This window comes from Somniosus microcephalus, chromosome 5, assembly GCF_052327205.1.
Source record: "Somniosus microcephalus isolate GS21.2 chromosome 5, FLI_Smic_1.0, whole genome shotgun sequence".
NCBI lineage: Eukaryota > Metazoa > Chordata > Chondrichthyes > Squaliformes > Somniosidae > Somniosus > Somniosus microcephalus.
Window position 1 is genome coordinate 143,791,346 of NC_140991.1, and position 25,841 is coordinate 143,817,186.

General features: G+C 43.5%; 1 protein-coding gene and 1 long non-coding RNA gene across 4 annotated transcripts in view; one reads left to right on the top strand and one right to left on the bottom strand.

Moving 5' to 3' along the window:
* The window catches only part of LOC147117366 (uncharacterized), a 194,202-nt gene extending 183,973 nt beyond the window's left edge, over window positions 1-10,229 (bottom strand). For all 3 annotated transcript variants that reach the window (XR_015078434.1, XR_015078435.1, XM_085988323.1), the window contains exon 1: window positions 10,133-10,229. Coding sequence is in view for 1 of the 3 variants with exons in the window: in XM_085988323.1 (XP_085844449.1) it covers window positions 10,133-10,205 (73 nt within the window). In the remaining 2 variants the exon portion in view is untranslated. The remainder of the gene's footprint in view (window positions 1-10,132) is intronic.
* Window positions 10,230-14,765: 4,536 nt separating this feature from the next.
* The window catches only part of LOC147117367 (uncharacterized), a 63,046-nt gene continuing 51,970 nt past the window's right edge, over window positions 14,766-25,841 (top strand). Inside the window, exon 1 of the long non-coding RNA XR_015078436.1 lies at window positions 14,766-14,850. This is a non-coding gene — a long non-coding RNA (uncharacterized LOC147117367). The remainder of the gene's footprint in view (window positions 14,851-25,841) is intronic.

The following is a 25,841-nucleotide window of genomic DNA, read 5'->3' on the forward strand; positions in this document are numbered from 1 at the left end:
GGGAGGGGAGGGGAGGGGAGGGAGGAATTGAAGGAACAGGCTGTGCTAGGGTAGGAGGCAGGAGAGATTAAATGTTGCAAATGGGGATGGCAGAATCATCAACAGCCACCTGAAAAACAGCTGGCATCTGAAATAGTAGGGGCAAGGGTTATAGTCTGAAATTGTTGAACTCAATGTTGAGTCCAGAAGACTGTAAAGTACCTATTCGAAAGATGAGGTGCTGTTCCTTGAGCTTACATTGAGCTTCATTGGAACAATGTAAGAGGCCGAGGACAGAGAGGTCAGAGTGGGAGTGGAGCGGAGAATTAAAGTGATAGGCAACCAGTCACAGACCTGAAACGTTAACTCTGTTTCTCTCTCCATGGATGTTGCCTGGACTGCTGAGTGCTTCCAGCATTTTCTGTTGTTATTTCAGATTTCCAGCACCCGCAGTATTTTGCTATTATAAAAGTAGGGAAGTCTTGCTACAACTGTACAGGGCGTTGGTGAGACCACACCTAGAGTACTGCGTACAGTTTTGGTCTCCTTATTTAAGGAGGGATATACTTGCATTGGAGGCAGTTCAGAGAAGGTTCACTAGGTTGATTCCTGGGATGAAGGGGTTGTCTTATGAGGAAAGGTTGAGCAGGTTGAGCCTATACTCATTGAAGATTAGAAGAATGAGAGGTGATCTTATTGAAACATATAAGATTCTGATGGGGCTTGACAGGGTAAATGCTGAGAGGATGTTTCCCTTCGTGAGGGAATCTAGAACTAGGGGTCATAGTTTCTGAATAAGGGGTCGCCCATTTAAGACGGAGATGAGGACGTTTTTTCTCTCAGAGGGTCGTGAATTTTTGGAATTCTCTACCCCAGAAAGCTGTGGAGGCTGGGTCATTGAATATATTCAAGGCTGGGATAGACAGATTTTTGAACTATAGGGGAGTCAAAGGTTACGGGGAACAGGCAGAAAAGTGGAGTTGAGGCCAAGATCAGATCAGCCATGATCTTATTGAATGGTGGAGCAGGCTCGAGGGGCCGAATGGCCTATTCCTGCTCCTATTTCTTATGTTCTTATGTTTAACTGGGACAGGCAAAGTGAAGCCATTGTTTAATAGAATTTAGTTCAAGGAGGTGAGGTGAAGCAACCTTCTTTTTAATTGAGAGAAAGCATGAAGGATAGATATATTTAGAGTTGTGGAAGTTAATTAAATACAACATATACTCGAATCATAGAATGATAAAATCATAGAATGATGCAGCACAGAAGGAGAGCCTTCAGCGCCATTGTGCCTGTGCCTGTGCCAGCTTTTTGAAAGAGCTATACAATTAGTCCCACTCCCCAGCTCTTTCCCCATAGCCCTGCAAATTCTTCCACTTCAAGTATTTGTCCAATTCTGTTTTGAAAGTTATTACTGAATCTGCTTCCACCACCCTTTCAGGCAGTGCATTCCAGATCATAACTCATTGCGTAAATTTTTTTCTTCATGTCGCCTCTGGTTCTTTTGCCAATTACCTTAATTCTGTGTCCTCTGGTTACTGACCCTTCTGCCACTGGAAACAGTTTCTCCTTATTTACTCTATCAAAGCCCTTCATGATTTTGAACACCTCTATCAAATCTCCCCTTAACTTTCTCTGCTCTAAGGAGAACAACCCAAGTTTCTCTAGTCGCTCCACATAACTGAAGTCTTTCATCCCTGGTACCATCCTAGTAAATCGCCTATTCACCCGCTGTAAGGCCTTGACATCTTTCCTAAAGTGTGGTGCCCAGAATTGGCCACAATACTTTAGCTGGGGCCTAACCAGTGGTTTATAAAGGTTCAGCATAACTTCCTTGCTTTTGTACGCTATGCCTCTATTTATAAAGCCAAAGATCCCATCTGCCTTTTTAACAGCCTTCTCAACTTGTCCTGCCACCTTCAAAGGCTTGTGTACATACACCCCCAGATCTCTCTGTTCTTGTAGCCCCTTTAAAATTGTACCATTTAGTTTATATTGCCTCTTCATATTCTTCCTACCAAAATGAATCACATCACACTTCTCTGCGTTAAATTTAATCTGCCATGTGTCTGCCCATTTCTTCAGTCTGTCTATGTCCTCCTGAAGTCTGTTACTAGCCTCCTCACTGTTTACTACATTTTCGAGTTTCGTGTCATCTGCAAACTTTGAAATGATGCCCTATATACCGAAGTCCAGGTCTTTAATATATATCAAAAAGAGCAGTGGTCCCAACACCAGCCCCAGCGGGACACTACTGCACACATCCTTCCAGTCTGAAAACAAAGGTTCACCACAACTCACAGCGCTTTACTTGTACTTCTTTCAATTTAGTATACTGTATTCGCTGCTCATGATGCAGCCTCCTCTACATTGGGGAGACCAAACGCAGATTGGGCGACCACTTTGCGGAACACCTCCATTCAGTCCACAAGCAGGACCCCAGGCTTCCAGTTGCCTGTCATTTTAATTCTCCGCCCCACTCCCAATCTGACCTCTCTGTTCTCGGCCTCCTACACTGTTCCAATGAAATTCAACGTAAACTCAAGGAACAGCACCTCATCTTTCAATTAGGCACTTTACAGCCTTCTGGACTCAACATTGAGTTCAACAATTTCAGATCATAACCTCTGCCCCTACTTTTTCAGATGCCAGCTGTTGCTGAAGATTCTGATATTGAAGGGATTATTACTAGTCCTAGCCCCTTTAGGGCTACCCCAGATCAGGCATATTCCCCAGACGTTCACTTTCAACTAAAGTTTGAGGTATTTGAATCCTAAAGATGTTTAATTGGGTCTAAAGGTCCAGACTATCTCTCCCTAAAGGAAAGGAACAACCTGAAGATGTTACCGTCCTCCAGATAGCACTTCTAATAAGTATAGCTAGACTGTAATATTCCGGATGTTATGAGGGTCTGGAAAACTCCCCCAGAATTCTGCAACTCCTCACCAAAGAGCATACAGAGATTGAGTTCATGAGTTTGATACAGAAGTATTATGTGAGACAATTCTAAAAATATATAGATTTATTAAAGAACCAACATGTAATTACAGTAGGTGTTTCAATTGCCACATTAACAGTTCCAAAAAGAGAAAGCTTTTACAATTCTAATTATCAGATCTTAATTTCGCTACATTTTTACATTTCTTAGTCTTTATTCCAGGATATCCAGCAAAATCAAATACAGTACAATATCCTGATCCCTGACGTAAGAAAACTGCTAGGCACTTGGTCTAAGCATTAAACAAAGCTTTAATCAACTGTTTTACAACATGGAGGTCTAGTTGTGTCCTTCACTAGTTCCTGTTAATAATGTCCTGCGCAAGCTGGGCCCGTGCCCGAGTATTTATACACTCCCTGGACAGCACCACCCGTAGGCTGCTCAGTATTATTTCATAAGTCTTTCTTTCATGAATGACTGATTCATGTCATTCTTCCCGCCTGAAGGATTGGTAGTCCGGCGACTTCCTTCTATCGGATTAATCGGACTATGAATAGCTGCAGTCGTTTGGATCTCCATTTGTGACTGGAAGGCATGTTTCCTCGGACCATGTCTGGGTCCCTGGGTCACTTGGTTCATACCGGCGGGCTGGCAGAGCCCATGTCGCCTTGATCGACCTGAGGGGGACTGGGGAGATCGTGACTCCGGGTGCGGGCCCCCACAGGCGCAGAGCTGGCTTCATCCTGCTCAGTAGTCAGTGATTGACCGGCGTCCTTGCTTCGGGTGGTCATCCCGCGGGGAGCGCTCTGTTCCCCGGGTTGATCCGCTGGAGTAGCTGGCAGATCCCTTGACGTCCCGGGTAGGGCGTCAGCCTCGGAGGAGCGCAGAGTATCGGCGTCATTAATACGGATCCCACTATCGATTGGGTCCATGGGACCGGTTGTGCAGGGAGCCAGATCCCGAAGTGAAACTGTAGATTCCCAGCCATCAGGGTACCGCATGTACGCGTATGTAGGATTGACATTCGTTAGTTCCACTTCGTCAACGAGGGGATCACTCTTGGAGGATCGGACGAATCTTTGGAGCAGCACGGAGCCAGGAGCTGCCAACCATGATGGTAGGGACGTCCCATGAGTGGAGCGACGCTGGAACCCGAAGAATTGTTCATGAGGAGTAACATTGGTGGATGTAGAAAGGAGAGACCTGATGGAATACAACGCGTCAGGGAGCATAGTTTCCCACTGCTGGTCTGGTAGGTTGTGTGACCTTAGTGCAAGATGAACAGCGTTCCAAATAATAGTGTTGTATCTCTCAACCTGTCCGTTTCCAATAGGATGATATGGTGTCGTTTTACTTGTGGCGATTCCCCGGTGGGAAAGATACCTTTTGAGTTCGCTTGACATGAAGGAGGGACCCCGATCAGAGTGGATGAAATTGGCCATACCGCAAAGGAAAAGACCTGATCGAGGCATTTGATCACTGTGGAAGTAAGCATATTGAGACAGGGGAAAGTAAAGGGAAAGCGTGAATATTCGTCCACCATAGTAAGCAAGTAGGTGTTTTGCATTGAAAAAGGCAGTGGCCCTTTAAAGTCAATGCTGAGTCGCTGCATAGGCTGTGTAGCGTGTATGAGCGAACCATCTGACGGACGGAAGAATTGCAGTTTTAATTCCACGCAAATTCTACAAGTGGAGCATGTTTTTCTCACGTCTTCCGTAGAAAATGGGAGATTTTTAGATCGCACAAAGTGTAACATACGGGTAACGCCAGGATGGCATAAATCAGTATGAAGATCCGCAAGAGTCGAAGTTGACATGGAAGAGCAGAATGCACACGTGAGGGTATCCGGGGCCACATTATCTTTGCCGGGTCAATAATGTATGGTGTAGCCAAAGACGGCCAATTCCATTCTCCAGAGCTGTATCTTGTTATTCTTGACAGTGCGTTTCCGGTTATCCAGCATAAAGGCCACGGAGCACTGATCGGTTATAAGTGTGAAACGGCGACGAGCGAGAAAATGACTCCATTTACGTACTGCTTTGATGATAGCTGTAGCCTCCTTCTCGACAGGAGGATAATGGAGCTCACTACCCTGCAAAGTTCTGGACAGAAATGCAACGGGTCGACCACCTTGATTCAAGGTAGCCGAGATCGCCACCTCCGATGCATCGCACTCGACCACGAAAGGGAGATTTTCATCAATAGAATGAAGCGTGGCTTTTTCTAGTTGTTGCTTGGCGGTCGAAAGCTGAAATAGCCATTGCCTCCAACGGAAATGACTGCGCGTGAAGCAGGGGCTGGATCATGTCAGAAAAGTGGGGTATCCACTTCGCATAATAGGCGAACATGCCGAGGGCCCGACGAAGAGAGCCGAGATTCGTAGGAGGAGGGAGCTCCTGAAATGGATGAAGTCGCTCCGGATCCGGTTTGATGACACTATTGTCCACCCACTAGCCAAGGATGTTGATCGATGGTACTGATTTCACGGATTTGGACTCATTTAAGGTTAAGTTGAGACGATGGAGAACATCAAGAAATTTCTTGCGGTTGGCATCGTGCTCCTTCTGGTCATGGCCAGCAATGGTGATATTATCCAGATATGGAAAAGTGTCCGTTAAGTTCTCCTGTTTGACTAGCATGTCCATTGCCCATTAAAAGATGGCCACCCCATTGGTGACCCCAAATGGAAGGCGACAAAACTGGTAAAGCTGATCGTTGGCCTCAAAGGCTGTATACTTTTTGTCAGAGTCCTTTAACGGTACTTGATGATATGCGCTCTTTAAGTCAAAAGTTGAAAATACCCTGTAGTTGGCAAGGTTATCGACCCGGTCATCGATGCGTGGTAGTGGGTAGGCATCCAGGTCAGTATACTGGTTAATAGTTTGCGAGTAATCGATGCAAAGACATTTCTTGTGTTGCTTCAGAGGATTTTTAACAACGACAACTTGAGCCCACCGGGAAGATGAACATGGCTCAATGATACCGTCCGCTAGAAGGCAAGAGATTTCTGCCTCAATAAAGGATAGATCATCTTGACTGAAACGTCGTGATTTAGTGACTATAGGCTTACATCAGGGGGAAAGATTGGCGAACATGGAGGGCTTGTCGAGCGAAGCGGCCGAAAGTGCACAAAATGGTACTTTGGAAATACAGGTAGACTATCCTTTATCCAAACTTCCGAAAACCGAAAACCTCTGAAAACCGAAAGTTTTTTCGTTCAGCGTAAGTCGTGTGCACGACATGACCCGAGTGGCGCAAAACATGACAGGAGTGGTCCTCCGGGGCCCAGAACAAGAATTCCTGCAGATTGTCGACACGCCGGCCTTCGCTCTCGATGTTAAGTGTGACTGAGGGAGCTCTGCCTTTCCCTGTGAGCAGGGCAGAGGGTCACAGAGTTCCCTCCTGGGTAGGAGATTGCAGGCCGAGCCGGGCAGTGTGAAGGAGGTACCAGGAGAGTGAACCCAATACAGCGGCCCGCCCGATAGCTGCAGCGGCCTGTCCGATATGCTGCCGTTCTATCCAAACTTCCGGATAGACCAGCGCTAATATTGTCAGATACAAAGGTTTTCATCTCCGTATCTGACAACAAACACTGTTGCTCAGCAACAGCTTGTAAACACTCGGCCCGTGGCTTGGAAGCATCTCTGAAGCTGTTGCTAAGCTACAGAGATGCTTTCCAGAGCCTGCCGTATCTGACAACAAACACCGTTGCTCAGCAACAGCTTGTAAACACTCAGCCCAGTAGCTTGGAAGCGTCTCTGAAGCTGTTGCTAAGCTACAGAGACGCTTTCCAGAGCCTGCCTGTGAAAAGAATGGTAGGAGTTTCCCAGTCTGAAATAATACCTTCTGAAATCCGAAAATTTCCGAAAACCAAAGCACAGCTGGTCCCAAGGTTTTCGGATAAGGGATAGTCAACCTGTAGTAAGCTCCGGCTTTGACCCTCCAAACTCGAAAGTGAGTCTTTTGTGTTGCTTCTGGAAATCCTGTCCCAGGAGCACATCACTGCATAGGTTTTTGAGCATCCCAAGCCAGGTGGAAAAATAAGTGCGGCCATTGAGAATAAGGTTGACAAGACAAAAGCCGGAAGAGTTGGTGGTCAGTCTCATCAGAGCCATTGCAATTTCCCTGTCTGAGGGGTAAATACGCAGTTTTAACTTACTGACAGCCTGCTCACTAATTAAGCTGTCAGAGCTACATGAGTCGATTAGTGCACTCAAAATGTGTCCATTTACCGAAACCTTTGTGGCTGCATGGGACAGGCTTTGAGGAAAAACATTAGAACATTAGTAGTGGCTCTTGGGGGAGGAGCAGTTTTATAGATGACAGCTGTAATATTAGTGGTGGCTCTTAGGGAAGGAGCAGTTTTATAGATAGCAGCTGTAACCCTAGGAGAGGCTCTTGACTGACATACTTTAGAAAAGTGACCTTTCTTACTGCAATGATTGCAGGTTGCATTACGAGCAGGACAAAATTTCTTATAGTGAAATGCACCTCCACAGAAGAAACACTTTTTAGATTGCCAAGATGCTGCTAGGGTAGGGTCATCATCAGCTAAGATAGAGTCATTATCAGTGAGGGCTTCCACCTGAGGCTTATCGGAGGAGGCACTAAAAGTGATAGCGGCAGTCCGTGCACATGGTAAAAGATAGGCATCTGCATTTTTTTTTGCTAAGTCCAGAGAATATGCCTGGTCATAGGCAGCTTGTAACTCAAGGGTTTTATTCTCCAACAGTCACTGGCGTATGAAGGGAGACGCAATTCTATTAATAAAAGAATCATTAATTAACTCCTCCTGGTACTGCACAGCTGAAACAGCTTTGAGATTAGTCTTTGCTGAGCCTGCGAAGCTTTTGAAGGAATTTGTCAATTGATACCCCGGGTTGTTGTCGAGTTGTGGCCAGTAAGTGCTGAGCAAAAATTTCGGTTGGGGCCTTAACATATAGTTGCTACAGTATTTGGTAGCGGAGTCATAGTCTACACAGTCTTCGATATAGTCAAACACATGAGGAGATACATAATTGGCAAGCATTTGTAACTTATCAGGAACATTCTCACCACAAGCCCCGAGGAAGTTGCTGAAGGTACGATACCAGTGTTTCCATACCTTAGCGGTTGTAGGTGAATTCGGGTCCAGGTCAAGATGGGCAGGTCTGTGTAGTTTCTCCATGATGCATTGATTACTACGTCTGGTTCCCTTCTACCATTTGAGTCATAGCCGTCTGTTCCCAAAATCACTCAGAGCGTGGAGCAAGTTTCAGTTGATTAAATTGACATAAGAAAATTACTAGGCACTTGGTCTAAGCGTTAAACAAAGCTTTAATCAACTGTTTTACAACATGGAGGTCTAGTTGTGTCCTTCACTAGTTCCTGTTAAGAATGTCCTGCGCAAGCTGGGCCCGTGCCAGAGTAGTTATACTCTCCCTGGACAGCACCACCTGCAGGCCGCTCAGTATTATTTCATAAGTCTTTCTTTCATGAATGACTGATTCATGTCAATCCCTGAGGTACAAAGAGTTGTAGACTTACAGAGCCTGCCTCTGAAGCCTGAGAATCGCTTTGCCCCTTTACAGTGAATCTATCATTGCATTTGAAAGTTCAATATTTATATCCTTTCTCAGTGGTATTTCCTTTGAAGTTTTCTGCTGATGTAAGCTAATTATCCCTCGTCATTTTTCTGCTGACCCCTGCTATTCTTACAGTCAGATCAGCTGGTAGCATTAAGAATTATTTCTCTACCCTAGGTGTTTGAAGCTCACCATAAAAAACGGTGTAACAGCAGGTGCATTTATTTGATGTCATTTTTACCAAGGTCTTCTGTTTGTGCCTTTTGCATTTAGAACACCTTAACTAGGATGATCTATGCAATTCTTAATCACCTCAGCTGGTTGTAACACAGACTCGTGTCTCCCCTCCAGAGGTGTTCTAAGTTTAACATAAAAACGATTTGACGGCAGGTGTTTCTTTTACTTGATGTCATTTTTACGAAGGCATATGTTTCTTCTTTTATGTGCCTGTTTATGAAGTGTACTTTAGAACACCTTAACAGGGTGTACCATTGTCTTTTTTCCAAAGATTCAGACGTCAGGAGCCTCCAACTTCCTGTTTCAACAAGGCTATTGATTCAATGTCAACAACTTATCTTATCTCAATAGCCTGAGTGCTGTTCACAGCTTCTCCATTGTTGAGGCTTCCAGATTTCCAGACCTAGTTTGTCATGTTTTAATAAAGTCAGAATTCTTTCATAGAATGGTGTATTTTTCTGAATAGGTATGGCTCATTCCTTCACAATATTCCCATTTACACCTTATCTAGACCCATCTTTTGTTCATTTATTTGTCCCATTGTCATCTCCTTTCACCTTGCACTATCATCCGTTTTGTCATTTAATCTCTTCTGCCTTCCACCCTATCACAGACCTTCCCTTTTGTTCTTTCCTCCCCTCCCCCTTTCCTTGCCTCTGTACTTGCTTAAAATCTGTTACATCTCTAACTTTTTCCAGTTCTGACGAAAGGTCAGTGACCTGAAATGCTAACTCTGTTTCTCTTTCCACAGATGCTGCCTGATCTGCTGAGTATTTCCAGCATTGTCTGTCTTTATTTCAGATTTCCAGCTTCCGCAGTATTTTGTTTTTGTATCTCTGCTTTCTGTCCATTAACTAATTTCGTATCCATGCTGCCACTACCCCTTTAATCCCATGGCCTTCAATTTTGCTAACAATATACTGATTGTATCATTTTCTGATTATCAAATGTTTATTATTACTTAATAAATTTGCAGTGATAGTGTCACAGTCATTAATCTTTCTACTTTAGTGAGAACACAGAATGAGTTCTTAGTGTGCCACATGAATATAATCATACATAATCAACCTGAAGTGCAATAGCCAACAGCACCTGTCATTGCATGCACAGCTAGCAACAAAAATGGGTTTAATTTATAATTAAACCATTCCAGTTAAGTTCAGCACATATATTGATTTGGAACAACAAGGCATGGGACTGATTTCAAGGTTCTAATCTGATCCAGGGGCACAGAAGATGTATAAAAACTGCTCAAACTTCACCGTCACAGTTTCAGGATTCCCAGATGTGTGGGAGTTTGGAGTTTTGATTCCAAAAATAGGTTATAGAAGGGAAAATTAATGGCCTGGAAATTGCGGTCAGAGGCTTCATGCCTGCGGACACCTCCGAACCGCAAGAAAACTCTGTACTTACTTGCTGCCTCTGGAGATTCGGACTCTTGCAGTCCTGGGCCTGCAGGCGTATGCCTGTGTAAAGACCAACACATCCCAGGGGTGCAGGCAGTTCGCAAAGTCCCTGGGATCACGTGGGCCAGACCAACCAATGACAAAGGGGCATTCCTATTATGCTTATGGGGATTCCATTTACGTACGGAATCCCCATAAGCATAATAGAAATCACATAAAAAATACAACTTCACAACACTGAAATATAATGAAATGACCACAGGTTCAAAATTAATTAAAATACCATTTAATTAAACATTTAAAATAAAAATTTAATTTTTGAGAAATAAATTTAAACATTTTTAACCAGGACAAAATTGACCGAAACTAATTTTAAATGTAAGTGGAAATGTTTAAATCATTTAAAAAATGTTATTTTAACATTTATTCAAACCCTTACGCTGGCAAAAGAAGGCATTATGCCCAAATAGCCCAGCGAAAGTGAACTTCCAGCAGATGGGTACGATCTGTCAAGGAGAAACTTGATGATCGCAAGTTCTGGGTTTTCACGCATGCACATCGCATGCATAAACCCGGATCTTGCGGGGCACTTACGATGGCATCATCATAAGCCCCATAAAATCCGGGCCAACATTTTTAATTTCTACAGGATTCCAGCCCAATGTCAATTCCTCTCTTTGTCTCCGACTCTCCCACATGATGTGCTTCAGTAAATATGTCTGCTTGTTCTCACAGTGAATTTGTCAGTGATACAACTGGGAGGTGGGGCTATCTCCAGCTCCTTGAGCTCTGAAACCAGTAATGCTGCATATTATAAAGTCATCGGCCGCGATTTTCTCAGCGGTGTCAGGATGGGGTTTCCGGGTTCCAGCCCCGCCCCCAGCTGCCTCCGCGCTGTAGACATGATTTTCCCTTGATTGACCTTGTTAAGCCTGCCCTACTGGCCAATTAACAGGAAGCGGGTCTGATAATGTCATTTGATGACGCGTCATCTGCCGGTTTCCTTAAAGGGACCATGCACAATTTTATTTTGACAGTTGATTTTTCAGTGTTTGACAGCATTGAGGTGCTGAAAACATTGGCAATCACTGCACAAAGGTGAACTCTTGCACCCAGGCTCTCCAATGACTCCCTCCATATGCTTATGGAGGGAGCCACAGAATGCAGGGAGGTTCTTTTCCCTTCCAAGGGTGGAAGAGACCTCCCCAGGACACCAACTTACCTTGCACCTCCACCAAACCCTCTCTATCTACTTTATCACTTCCCCATCTTACTAGCCACCCCTCACACTCACTCTCATTCTACTGCAAGCATACCAACTAACAACACACAAGGGTGGGCACTTGAGAGGTTTAGCCAAGGTCCATGTGAAGTTTATGGTAATATTTTGTAATAAAGTGAAATCTCTTTTTCAAAAAGTGCCCTTTATTGGACAGATCTGAGTGCACATTGAGAAATGCCTTACAGAGTTCCAGTGATTGTTCAGTCATAACTCCCCCACCCCCGCCCCGCTATAGTGATGTGTGTGCATGGAATGGCTTGCACATTAAAGGGATGCTTCATGTGGCAGCCAGGGTTTACAGCACCAAGTGAAGAAAGTCTGGCCATGGTGATGCCATCATTGGCCTCCCGGCCAGCAATTTTGTCAGGGGCTGATGCCCTGTGTCCAGTGCAGCATCAGGTGATGGTGGCGAAGGTTGGTGATGTTGGTGTTGGGGCTGATCGTGGAAGTATTCGGAGGATAAAGGTCTGATTGTTTCATTGGCTCCGATGTTGCTGGAATAGATGGCAGCTGCAGGTGAGATGACAGAAGCGATCTGTCACTGGTGAGAAAGGTTCTCCCAGTGAGGTGGCACTGGACATACAGTTGAATTTAAAAACTTGTAAGCTAAAGAAATCTGTATATGTATTAAAAATGCAGTAACCAACATTTTCTTTGCTCTGAAACTCGCCATATGCAACATGGCATCCTTGACACCACTTCTGCAGCTGTCATCTTTTCACAAATATCAGACCAGACTCACAACATGCCACACTTACCTGACGTGTTGTCCAGACATTGTAAAACCTGACCCAGAAGCTGGAAAATTGAAAAAGACCCTGAAAATTGCACACAAGTACCTGTTAATAGGCAGTTAATTGCCTTTAATCCATTTCCCGCCGCTAGGTGTCGGGTCCATTCACAAATCGGGGACCCGACACTTGGGAAGGTTGTGTGGAGGCGGGATGATGTCGGGTTCGGAACCCGCCGTCAATCAAAATGACTTGAACCTCTGACCCGCCTCCAAACCCGCCCTCTGAGCACCGGCAAAATTGCAGCCATCTTCACTGAAAGGAGGATGAAATGGTTTAAGTCCCAGGGAAAAGGATTAAAATTCACAAATATTTCACTGTTGTTAAAGCTACATTTTCACTTAAAATAAGCCTGCTAGCAATGAGAAAAGGTCGTTAGACCTAAAAGACCATCTGTGTTTTCTCTCTGATGATGCTCAGTCTTGCTGGGGTAGAGTTCCAGTCACACTGCCCATCTTCCAGTACCTTGCCTAAATGGCTACTTTTCCCATGGGAGTCTTGACAGTGAATATTGGCATGTTCCTCCACCATGGGGGCATCACATGTAAGCCAAGACATATCCCCACCTGATTTCCCCATACAAACAATTCACAGCAAGAATCACTGGAGAACTAAGAGCAAGATTGACTTTTTTTCCTTCCCTAACCCAAGAGCCCTGATGCCATTTGTAGCACCCTAACTGTTACACTGGCTATGATCAGATAACTCAGCACACACTGGGATCGTGATCTTTTGATCTGTATGGCTTTGTGCCTTTACACAAACATAAAAAATTGACGGGCATGAAAAGACTCACTGGTCCATCTAGCCTGTCTCATATAGTGTGATGCCCTATGTATCACGATACAGACACTCCATATCCACCCAGAGCCATATAATCTCCTTGGAGAGGCGAAAGAACAAATAAAAACCTGGCCAATTAAGGGGGAAAAAATCTGAAAAATTGCTTTCTGACCCCTTCAGGCAATCAAAACTAGTCCAGGAGATCACATTGACTCAGGAAACCTACCTCTTGTATGAGGTTTATCTCTGCCCCAGCCAGAAACAGGTCCAGATCTATCTTGAAGGAATCAGCATTCACCGCAGGTCCACTATTCTCTGCGAAAAGAATCATCTAACATCCAACGGAGTTCTGCCTTTACCTAACTTGTAAATGTGACCCCTAGTCCTTCCTAACCTATCCAGTTGAAATAATTGGTCCACATAAACACAATCTAGTCCCTTTGTTATCTTATAAGCCTCGATCAAATCACCCGAGTCTGTGCTATTTAAAATATACAAACCCAGTTCTTTGAGCCTATCTGGATAACTACGGTGCTTTAGGCTAGCAATTAATCTTGTGGCCCTGCTCTACACCCTTTCCAAAGCCTCAATATCCCCCACCATGTGAGGAGACCAAAACTGAACACAGTATTCTAACTGAAGCCTAACCAAGTTCTTGTACAAGGACAAAATAGTATTCTTTGTTTTGTAGTGAATTGTTCTGTGAATACAACCTAGAATCCTGTTTACTTTAGCTATAGCCTCACAGCATTGGCAATAAACTTTTAGAGATTGATACACTGGCTTGAATTCTGTACTCTGTAGGGTGTATGTATATTTAGCATTCTGCCTGCCCACATGCATAATTCTAATTTACCAAACAGAGGCTCATTCCCCCAATACATTAAGATCTGCTTGCAGTAGTTGAGTATTCTCTACAGTCCTAACATTCGGACATATCTTGGTGTCATCTACAAACTTGCAGATCACTCCCCCAACATTATTTCGGATTTCCAGCATCTGCAGTATTTTGCTACCGACATCTAGGTCACTATCACATCCTGGGAGGATGTAAATTTTAAAGTTGAGCATGGGAGAATCAAGAGCCAATGTAAGTCAGCAAGGACAATAGAGATGGGTGAATGGGACATGAATTGTTCAAATTTGTTCAAGCATAAGTCTGAAATCTTTTTATTTAAGATTCAATTAGATGGACTCTCATGTATTGGTGGGATTGAAGCTAGATTTTTGGCTTCATGAGATCCTATTTACATGTTCCAAAGTCTGATTAAATATGAATTCTTAGGTTTATTCCTTCATTGCTTATATGTTTGATGACTTTAGCTTAAGTGTGTCTTAGTCTCTTATTTATTTTTTGCTGTTTAAAGATGTCCAAAATTAGAACTGATTTTTACCAATTTTCTCTAAATTTTATATTTTTGAGCTTTATTTTCCCTGATTTGCTCCAATTTTTATTGCTAAAATAATAACTGAAAAACATTCGAAATTTTTTAAAAATCGACAATAAAAACGGACTTGAAAGGTCACTGCTTTAGCGTTTTCAGGGAAAATGTACGGATTCACAGAATGCAATTCTCAAAACACCAGTAAAAATCTCACATAAAGAAGAATCTGATTTTTTTTTACATTGGAAGGCAATGGCTCTGATTCTAATATTTAATTACAAAAATAATTTGAGGAAATTCCCTTCTGAGAGAAGACAGGTTAGGGAGATAGCAGCAGTGATCCGGGAGTGACCACGCCCACTTACACGCATGCGCACACGGGCCCCAGAGCGCAGTTTGACCTGAATCATGGCGGAGAAGAAGGCGCCGGTCGACCTGGGGTTGCTGGAGGAGGACGACGAGTTCGAGGAGTTCCCAGCGGAAGGTGAGTAGGAATCACGCCATGGCCCCGGAATGGATTTGTCTTTCCTCCTGGTCCCTTCTTTCCTGCTCCCCCGCCCACAACGGGTTACGGCTTAGTCTGTGTGAGTGACAGGCAGGGCCCGAGGCGGGCCTGTGGAGCCAGGACAGGCCGCCGTGGGGGGAGAGGGAGGGGTGGAGGTGGTGATGATGAGTCAGGGCGGGGTGGTGAGGCTACCTGTGGTGCCAAGCCGGGCGGTGCGGGAGGAGGAGGCGGGCTGGGCGGTGAGGCTACCTGTGATGCCGGGCCGGGCAGTGCGGAATGTCCTCGTGCATTCCTCATTGCACCGCGAGGGGCGGCGGCTGACCGGCGCTGACTTCAGTCGCAGTGACCAGCTCCGGGTAACAGGTGCTGCTGCGGACGTTAACCTTTCGCCACTAAGCAGACACGGCGGGCAGCTCATGAGTTTGTGTGCGCGTCCTGCATTAGTAGCCAGCAGTTTAGTCTAAGTTCAATTAAATCCTGAGTTGCAACTTTTGTTAGTTTTGGCATTCGTACTAAAACTACTTCAGACAAGATCTGCCTGAGTTGTTTGTGAATGAGGTTTATGATTGGTTTCGTTTTTGTATAAAAGCTTCTATAGGTATGTAAAAAGGAAAATATTAGCAAAAATAAACATAGATCCCTTACAGGCTGAGACAGGAGAAATTATAATGGGGAATAAGGAAATGGCAGAGTAATTAAACAAATACTTTGTGTCTGTCTTCACGGAAGAAGATGCAAAAAACTTCCTGGAAATAGTGGAGAACCAAGGCTCTAGTGAGGAACTGAAAGAAATTAGTATTAGTAAAAAATAAAGTACTGGAGAAATTAATGGGACTAAAAGCTGATAAATCCCTTGGACATGATGTCCTACATCCTAGGGTTTTGAAAGAGGTGGCTGTAGAGATGGTGGATGCATTGGTTGTCATTTTCCAAAATTCCATAGCTTCTAGAATGGTTCCTGTGGATTGGGAGGTAGCAAATGTAACCCCACTGTTTAAGTAAGGAGGGAGAGAGAAAACGGGGAACTAAAGATCAGATAGCCTGACATCAGTAGTAGGGAAAATGCTAGAATCTATTATTAAGAACGTGGTAACAGGGCACTTAAAAAATAATAATAGGATTGGGCAGAGTCAACACTGATATATGAAAGGGAAATCGTGTTTGACAAATCTGTTAGAATTTTTTGAGGTTGTAACGAGCAGAATAGATAAGGGGGAACCAGTGGATGTGGTGTATTTGGATTTTCAGAAGGCAATCGATAAGGTGCCACACAAGAGGTTATCACACAATATTAGGGCTCATGGGCTTCGGGGTAATGTACTAGCATGGATTGAGGATTGGTTAACGGACAGAAAACAGAGAGTAGGAATAAATGGGTCATTTTCGGGTTGGCAGGCTGTAACTAGTGGGGTACCGCAAGGATCAGTGCTTGGGCCTCAGCTATTCACAATCTACATCAATGATTTAGATGTGGGGACAAAATGTAATATATCCAAATTTGCTGATACAAAGCTGGGTGAGAATGTAAGTTGTGAGGAGGATGCAAGGAGGCTTCAAGGAGCTATAGACAGGCTAAGTGAGTGGGCAAGAACATGGCAAATTGAATATAATGTGGAGAAATGTGAAGTTTTCCACTTTGGTAGGAGAAATAGCAAAGCAGAGTTTTTTTTTTAATGGTGAGAGATTGGGAAATGTTGGTGTTCAGAGGACCTGGGTGTCCTTGTACACAAATCACTTAAAGTTAACATGCAGGTACAGCAAGCAATTAGGAAAGCAATTGGTATGTTGGCCTTTATTACAAGAGGATTTGAGTATGAGTAAAGATGTCTTACTGTAATTATATAAGGCCCTGGTGAGACCACACCTGGAGTATTGTGTACAGTTTTGGTCTCCTTACCTAAGGAAGGATATACTTGCCATAGAGGGAGTGCAACAAAGGTTCACCAGACTGGTTCCAGGGATGGGAGGATTGTCCTATGGGGAGAGATTGAGTAGACTAGGCTTATATTCTCTAGAGTTTAGAAGAATGAGAGGTGATCTAAATTGAAACATACAAAATTCTTACAGGGCTTGACGGGGTGGATTTTTCCCCTAGCTGGGGAGCCTAGAATAAGGGGTTGGCCATTTAGGACTGAGATGAGGAGAAATTTCTTCACTCGGAGAGTGGTGAATCTTTGAAATTCTCTACCCCAGAGGGCTGTGGCGGCTCAGTCATTGAGTATATTCAAGACAGAGATCGATAGATTTTTGAATATTAAGGAAATATAGGGATAGTGCAGGAAAGTGGAGATGAGGTAGAAGATCAGCCATGATCTTAGTCAGTGGCGGAGCAGGCTCGAAGGGCCAAATGGACTACTCCTGCTCCAATTTCTTAACGTTCTTAAAAAATTCAATGAGGTTGGTCAAGCAAGATTTTCCCTTTTGAAATCCATGCTGACTATTCATTATTTTTTGTTTCTAGATGTTCTATTTTCTCCTTTAGTAGGGATTTCATTATTATTCCTACCACCAATGTTAAGCTGAGTGTTCTATCTCCCTTCTTAAATGTAGGGTTAGCTATCCTCCAGCACTACACCTTGTACGAACGAATTAAATATGTGTAGTCATGCCTCTGCTATCTCTTTAGATTCTTTTAAAATACGTGGATGTAATCCGTCCGGACCAGGGGTTTTAATCCACTGAGCTCAATTACTTTATTTAATATTTCTCTTTATTTTAAATGCAGTTTCCTCGTTTCTAATCTCATCATCTGACGTCATGTCCACCTGTTCTGTCTCCCTGGTAAATACTAAAGCAAAGTAATTTATTTAATATTTCTGTCATCTCTCTATTGTTGCCTATGATAATTATCCTGTCCATCCCTTAGTGGGCCTATTCCCATCCCAACGTTCCATTTTTAAAAAATTAATATGTCTATAAAATATTTTAACTTTTATGTTCTTTGATCATTTAATTTCGTAGTTCCTTTTGCCTTTCTAATTTTTTTTGGACTGCTCTCCTAATCTTTTCGTATTCTCTCTTGTCATGCTCTTCCCTGCTGTCCATGTACTTCATGGGCCAGAAATTCGGGTCCAAATGCGTGAGTACGGTCTGGGTACTCACGCATCTGGCCGGTGGAAATGCCGGTGTACAGCATGCACAGCGCATGCGGGGAACGCCGGCATTTCCAGTCCTCTGAACGAAGGGGTTCAGAGGCACAACGCGTGCGACTGCACAGGCAGCGCTTGCGCAGTGAACTTCGTCGATTTCATTCATGGATTCAGTGAGGGTAAGTCCTTACAAGTTACACTTGAAAAAAGCATGTGTAAAGTTGTTCCAAGGCTGCGGAGGAAGATATATTTTATCGTGGAGCTTCTGAAAGGCAATATTTTTGTTTGGGAAAGGGAGGGAAGTTATTTTAAGAAATTTAAAGTAAGTTTTAAAGTTTAAATTTTTTTTTTTAAACGGGTTTTCAGAACGGTAGGTAGAAGGAGCAATTGTGGCTGTGTGAATGGAATGTTAAAATGAGTAATGTAACATTTCCAGCACTTTTAAGAAAGAAACTTTTCATCAGTAATAAGTATGTATGTATGTCCGCATATATTCCTTTACGTATATGTATGTATGTTTTATATTCCTTTACTTATGTGTATGAATGTATGTTTTTAATTATGATTTTCCAATAAGTTACTTTCTCTGAAAGTCATAATTAAATAATACATTCATACACATAAGTAAAGGAATATATACAGACATACATACTTCCAGAAGCTCCACGATAAGAAATATCTTCCTCTGGAGCAACTGTACCCATGCTTTTTTCATGTGTAAGTTGTAAGGACTTGACCTCACTGAAAGCATGAATGAAAGCGGCGAATTTTACTGCGCACGCGCTGCCTGTGCAGTCGCACGCGTTCTGCCTCTGAACCCCTTCGTTCAGAGGACAGGAAATGCCGGTTTTCCCCACATGCACTGTGCATGCTGAAAACCGGCATTTCCTCCGGCCAGACGCGTAAGTACCCCGACCGTACTCGCGCATTTGGAAGGGAATTACTGGGCCAACATTTTACATGTCAATAAAATGAAAAATTTAACAATTGCACGATTTGCCCCCTCGCATCTGCGACTGAGGGTCCAAGGAGGTGCATTGCGCAAGAGGTCATCGTCGTACGTATCCTCACACTGTTCCCTTTCGGGAACTGTATGAAGTGGTGGAAGGATTTATGGCCGTGATTAACGCTCATTCCGTGACCGTAACCATCTTCGAATCAGCCATTAGGGTGGTTAGTCCTATGGCGTGAGGGTTTTACGGGCTCCCACAACCCATCTGGGGGGGGGGGCCACCCACGGACGCAAGTATCCCGCTGGATGTCCACCCAGAATTTATAGTTGGAGCTCTGACTCCACTTGCCGGGACTGTCTGGAGTGGGGTTCGAAACCCTACTCCTTCTGGCCCAGCGGCAGGGATGCTTACTGCTACGCAAAAGGCCCACTCCGCACAAAAGGTGACACCCATACGTTTCCTGCACCTTTTCCCTCCCCGTGACTGGAGCCCTATACTGCCACTTGAAAGACCAAGCTATCATCTGCCCTTTTTGCGGCGCCTTTGACTTCTCATTACCAATGATGAGCAGGCGCTGCGCCTCCACCTCCTTGAGGAGATTGCTGAGGTCATCATCAGTTCAATTGTGAGTTCTTTTAATGCCGTGAATTGTGCTCATTCCAGCCATTTCACTTTGCTAATCGGATTGGGCCTTTGGCATAGCGGTAGGATCCCCGTCGCTGGGCCAGATCAGGGTAGGGTTTCGAACCCCGCTCCAGACAGTCCCGGCAAGTGGAGTCGGAGCTCCGGCTCTAAATTCTGGGTTGACATCCAGTGGGATATTTGCGTCCGTGGGTGTGGGTGGCCCCCCCTCCTTGTATAGCTTGTGGGAGCCCGTAAAACCCTCCCGCCATAGGACTAACCGCCCTAATGGCTGGTTCAAAGATGGTTACGGTCACGGAATGAGCGTTAATCATGGCCATAAATCCTTCCACCACTTCATACAGTTCCCCAAAGGGAACAGTGTGAAGACACGTATGACGACGACATTGCTAAATAAATAAATGGAATTAAAAAAATTCTTTTAGGGCTTTTAAAAGTCTTTAAATTGCTTTAATTCTGTTTAAAACTACTTCAGATTCTTCAAAATAATGTAAACGTTTTTAAAAGTTTATAAAAGTTACCAAAATCTTCAAAAAACTTCCAAAAACCTATTTAAACTGCTGCTTTGCATGTAAAAATGCTTAGCAGCTTGGCAGAAACATTGGGGGCGTGTCCTGTTAAACTGAGACCTCAAGGGGCGTGTCTCAGTTGCACAGCGCGCTACAGGCTTCGCGCTGGCTGCACTCCTGGGCGGCGTGACGTCATACGCTGCCCGGGATTCTTCTTTTTCAAAATCGAATTCCAGGCGTCCCTGGAGGTCAACGGCCGGCGCGTCGGGTAAGTGCATATCAGGGGCTTGCACGCGCGGCAAGCCCCCGATCTGAATTTCTGGCCCAATGTATGCCTCCTTCCTTACCCTCAATTTTTCCCTTATGTCTTTATTCATCCATGGTGTCTCATTAGTGTTTAGCTTGTTCTTTTAGCGGAATATACTTTTCCCGGACTCTGTTGACTATCGTTTTAAATATTTCATTGTTTGCCAATATTGTTGTCCTTTTATTTTCCCCAAGTCCTATTCTCAGCCCCACATAATTGTCTTTTTTCCAATCTATTACCCTGGTCTTCATCATGCTTGTGTCCTCCTTAATTATTATCTTAAAGCATATTATATGATGGTCACTATTGCCTAGATGTTCCCCTACTTTTACTTCCCTTATCTGCTCTGGTTCATTCCCCATTACCAGATCCAATAGCGAATCTTCCCTTGTTGGGCTTCTTGCATATTGGGTTAGAAAGGAGTCCTGTACACATTATAGGAACTCCATTCCCTTATCCACTTTGGCCTCTTCTAGCCAATTAATATTGGGGTAGTTGAAATCCCCCGTGATTATTCTATTTTTTTTACTAATTTCCCTAATTTGTTTGCATATTTCTTCCTCCACCTCCCTTCCATTAGGTGGTTTGTAGACTATCCCTGTTAATGTGATTTGTCTTTTATTATCTTTTATCTCTATCCACATGGATTCTATTTTTGTCTTGCTGATAGCTGCGTCACTTTTTTCTACTGCCATTATGTTATCCCTAATAAGTACAGCTATTCCACCTCCCCTTTTCCCCCCCACTATCTTTTCTAAGTATGTTAATATGCAATGTTTAATTCCCAGTCCTGGTTTTTCTGTAGTCATGTCTCAGTAATCCCTACTATGTCTGGTTCCTCGCAACATATTATAGCCTCCAGTTCCCCTGTTTTATTACGGACACTCTGTGCATTGCTGTACAGACAGTTTAACTCATATTTTTAATAGTTTTCTTCTTTATTGGTAACCATCTTTTTTAACTCTTGGCCATCAATGTCATCCCTTACTTTATCCTTTCCTATGCTCTCCTTTGCTGTTTTGTTTATATTTAGGCTGGTTTCATTTCTTGTAGATTCCTTCCCCCCCCCCCCCCCCCCCCCCTCCACAGTCTTACTAGTTTAAAGCGGTGGACGGTGGAGGTCGGGCGAGGGCTTTGGAAAAGTTGAGCCTGAAGGCTGTCAGTGCCAGTTGAGATGACGGTGGCAATATTGCAGTCGTGGTGATCCTCGGGAGCCATGGCCAATTAGAACGCGTCGTCTGTCACCCTGACTGAGTCAGCTAACTCAGCATTAATTAAGAATCGAACCTGGGATCTTCCAGGTCTATTTGGCACAGTTGTTTGATAAATAAGCTTGCCAAACTGTCGAGCTGTATTACTGGTATTGTTTTCTAAAAGCAGTAAGTTAAAGACTCATCATATTGCTACTTTTAAAACAGACATGTAGCGGGAGAGAAGCAGGTCAGGCTGCCACATTTTGAGGTTTGTAACTGCTGGAATGGTAGCTTCTTTCAGGTTTTATCAAAACATCTTTTCTATAAATAGAATTTGCCTGTAGTGCAATTTGATAGTTCAACAGCTGATGTTTTCAAGATGACTCATGAATAGTTATTTTGCCTCAGTATTTACCAGGCAGACTAATAAAGTGGGCAAGACATTAGAAGAGGAAATCCAAAGAGATATAAAGACAATTAAGATGGAACAAGGGTGATCATTCATCAACTAATCAAGCACCTGGTCTGGTTGGATTGCATCTTCACATATTGAAAGAAGTTAGGGAAGAGATAGCAGAGGCAATATTACATACATATAAAAATTCATTAGAAAAGAAAATAGTACCAGAGGATTGAAGGACAGCTAATGTTGTTCCTATATATTTAAAAAGGGAGCTAGAACAAGTCCAAGGAAATATAGGCCAGATAGCTTAATATCAGTGGTAGGAAAGGTAATGGAATCTTTACTCAAAGATGTAATTGAAAAACATCTAGAAACTAAAAATATAACGGCATGAATTTCAAAAGAGAAGGTCATGCTTGACCAAACTTATTGCATTTTTGATGTAACAGAGTAGACAAGGGTAATGTAGTAGATATAATATATTTGGATTTTCAAAAGGCCTTCATTAAGCTACCACATAGTAGACTCATGACTACGGTCAGAGCGTGTGGAGTCGGGGCAGGTAGCAGAATGCATAGCAAAGTGGTTACAAAATGGAAAACAGAGACTGGGGTTAAAGGTAGCTACTCAGACTGGCAAAAGGTGGAAAAGTGGTGTTCCACAAGGATCGGTGCTGAAACCACTGTTGTTTACAGTTTATATTCATGATTTGGACTCAGAAATCGGAAGTACAATTTCAAAAATTGCAGAATACACCAAATTTGTGTTGTAGTTAAAACAAAGGAAGAATGTGACAAAATACAAGAAGACATTAATAAACTTGCAGAATGTGTGTAATTGACAAATTAATTTCAATATAGATAATTGCAAGGTGGTGCATTTTGGTAGGAAGAGGCCACAGCTGCTTGGATAATAGTCCTAAATGGGGTAAATAAGCAAAGGGATCTAGGGGTACAGAAACACAAACAGCTAAAAGTAGCGATGTTGGTTAATGAGCCCTTTTTTGTTTAAAAAGCAAACCAAGCACTGGGATTAATTTTTAGTGGGATAGAATGAAATGCAGAGAAGTTATGTTAAACTTGTGTAGAGCCTTGGTTGGACCACACAGAGTACTGTGAACAGTTCTGGTCTCCATATTATAAAAGGGATAAAGACATTGGCAAAGGTGCAAAAAAGATTCACAAGGATAATACCAGAACTAAGAAGTTGTAACTAGGCTGAGAGGTGACCTGATTGACCTGATTGAGGTCTTTAAGAAAATGAAAGGGTTTGATAGGGTAGAAGTGGAGAAAATGTTTCCACTTGCGGGAGACCAAAACTAGATCATAAATACAAGATAGTCACTAATAAATCCAATAGGGAATTCAGGAGAATGTTCTTTACCCAAAGAGTGGTAAGAATGTTTAGTGTAAGGCCCATGCTCTCGTACGCTTCGGTGAAGGTGTTGAAGATGGTTTGGAGTTCGACCACCTTCACCTAAGCGTACGAGAGCATGGGCCTTACACTAAACATCCGTAAGACAAAGGTCCTCTACCAACCTGCCCCCGCCACACAGTGTTGCCCCCCCGATTATCAAAATCCACAACAAGGCCTTGGACAACGTGGACCACTTTCCATACCTCAGGAGCCTACTGTCAACAAGGGCAGACGACGAAGTCCAACACCGCCTTCAGTGTGCCAGTGCAGCCTTCGGTCGCCTGAGGAAGAGAGTGTTTGAAGACCAGGACCTCAAACCCAGCACTAAGCTCATGGTCTACAGGGCAGCAGTGATACCCGCCCTGCTGTATGACTCAGAGACATGGGCCATGTACAGTAGGCACCTCAAAGCACTGGAGAGGTACCACCAACGCTGCATCCGCAAGATCCTGCAAATCCATTGGCAGGATAGGCGCACCAACGTCCGTGTTCTTGGTCAGGCCAACATCCCCAGCATCAAAGCTCTGACCACACTCAATCAGCTCCGATGGACGGGTCACATTGTCTGCATGCCCGATATGAGACTCCCAAAACGAGCGCTCTACTCGGAGCTCCGGCACGACAAGAGAGCCCCAGGTGGGCAGAGGAAACGCTTCAAGGACACCCTCAAAGCCTCCTTGAAAAAGTGTAACATCCCCACCAACACCTGGGAATCCCTGGCCCAAGACCGCACAAAGTGGAGGAGAAGCATCCGGGAAGGCGCCGAACACCTCGAGTCTCTTCGCCGGGAGCAAGCGCAGGCAGCGCAAAGAGTGCACGTCAACCCAAGCACCCCACCCACCCGCCCCTTCAACCACTGTCTGCCCCACCTGTGACAGAGACTGTAGGTCCCGCATTGGACTCATCAGTCACCTGCAAACTCATTTTTAATGTGGAAGCAAGCCATCTTCGGTTCCGAGGGACTGCCTAAGAAGAAGGGTAAGAAGATGGAACTCGCTACCACAAGGAGTAGTTGATGCGAATATCATAGGTTCAATTAAGGGTAAGCTAGATAAGCATGAGGGAGAGAGGAATAGAAGGATATGCTGATACGGTGAGAAGAAGGGTGGGTGGAAGCTCGTGTGGAGCATAATCACTGGCATAGACCAGTTGGGCTGAATGACCTGTTTCTGTGCTGTATACTCGAATAACGATTGCGAGTTATGATCGTCCCAATGATTGGCAATATTTATAGCATCTTGCTAGATGTAAATATTTGTATCTTTTTACCTGCATTGTTTAGCTCAGATTTCATCCTGAAATTGAAATCTTTGTCATTATGGTGCCATTACCATATGCTTATCATTTCCACTGTCGGTCTTCACATCAATGTTGCTGAGAATCTGGAAATGCCGTTTATGTACTTTTGAGTGAAGGTGGCCCAGCAAATTGTGAATGATGTGAAGAAACTGTGATATTGCAATAATATCGCTAACTACTTAAGTTCAGGTATGAAACGACTAGTCCTATGGATATAATATTATGTGGAGTATAGAAGTCATAATGGAATGCTATATTTTTATGGTCAAGATCCAAAAGTTGTTAATTTGCACCAATGAGATCTGAAAGCATAACGAATTTAACATAGGAGCTCTAAATGTACTTTGTAGAAAGCTTACACTGATCTTTTTTTTTCAATCTTCAAGATAACATCTAATATTTAATGATTAGACATTATTTTCATGGTATAACAAATACAGGAAACTTTCTGGTATCCGGGACCGACGTGTGGCCGGTTCATCATAACCGATAACCGAACGCTATAGTAAAAGATACGGAGCTCAAAGCTCCATATAAAGCAACAAACCCTACAGCTTCAAAACAATCGGCACAAGTTGCAAGCGTCTCTGTAGCTCAGCAACAGCTTCAGCTACACCCTTGCACAGCAACAAATGGAGTAAAAAAAGTAATAAAAGTTATCTGAACCGACTCCTGAATTTTGCCGGTGGATAGAGCGTTCCGGTTATTTAGGGGCCGGTTAATCGAAAGTTTCCTGTATATGCATTCTTTTGAGTGAGGATCATCCACTGGATTCATGTTAAATTTATTCCCCTCCAGTTGATGCAATTTTGCTTTGTCTAGATGTCTATTTACGAGCAAAGAAAACCTAAATTAAATCTTAATCCCATCCATTATGAATGAATATAAATATTTGCCGTAGTCACTTAGAAAAATGTGGTTTGTGTACTTATCACTTAGTGAAAAGGCCTCAAGAGTGGAAATCAATGACTTGAGTATGTAAATTGTACCTGAATATGATCTCTGCTGCAGAAACTTAAACTATTATGCATTATGCATTATCTGAACATTTAGTGGATAGTTGTTGCACCACTCTTGGATATAAATTGGGTTAGATTTTTGTATGGATTTTATTTTAACATATCTTACTATTGAAGAGTAGTGCTAATTTTAAGATTAA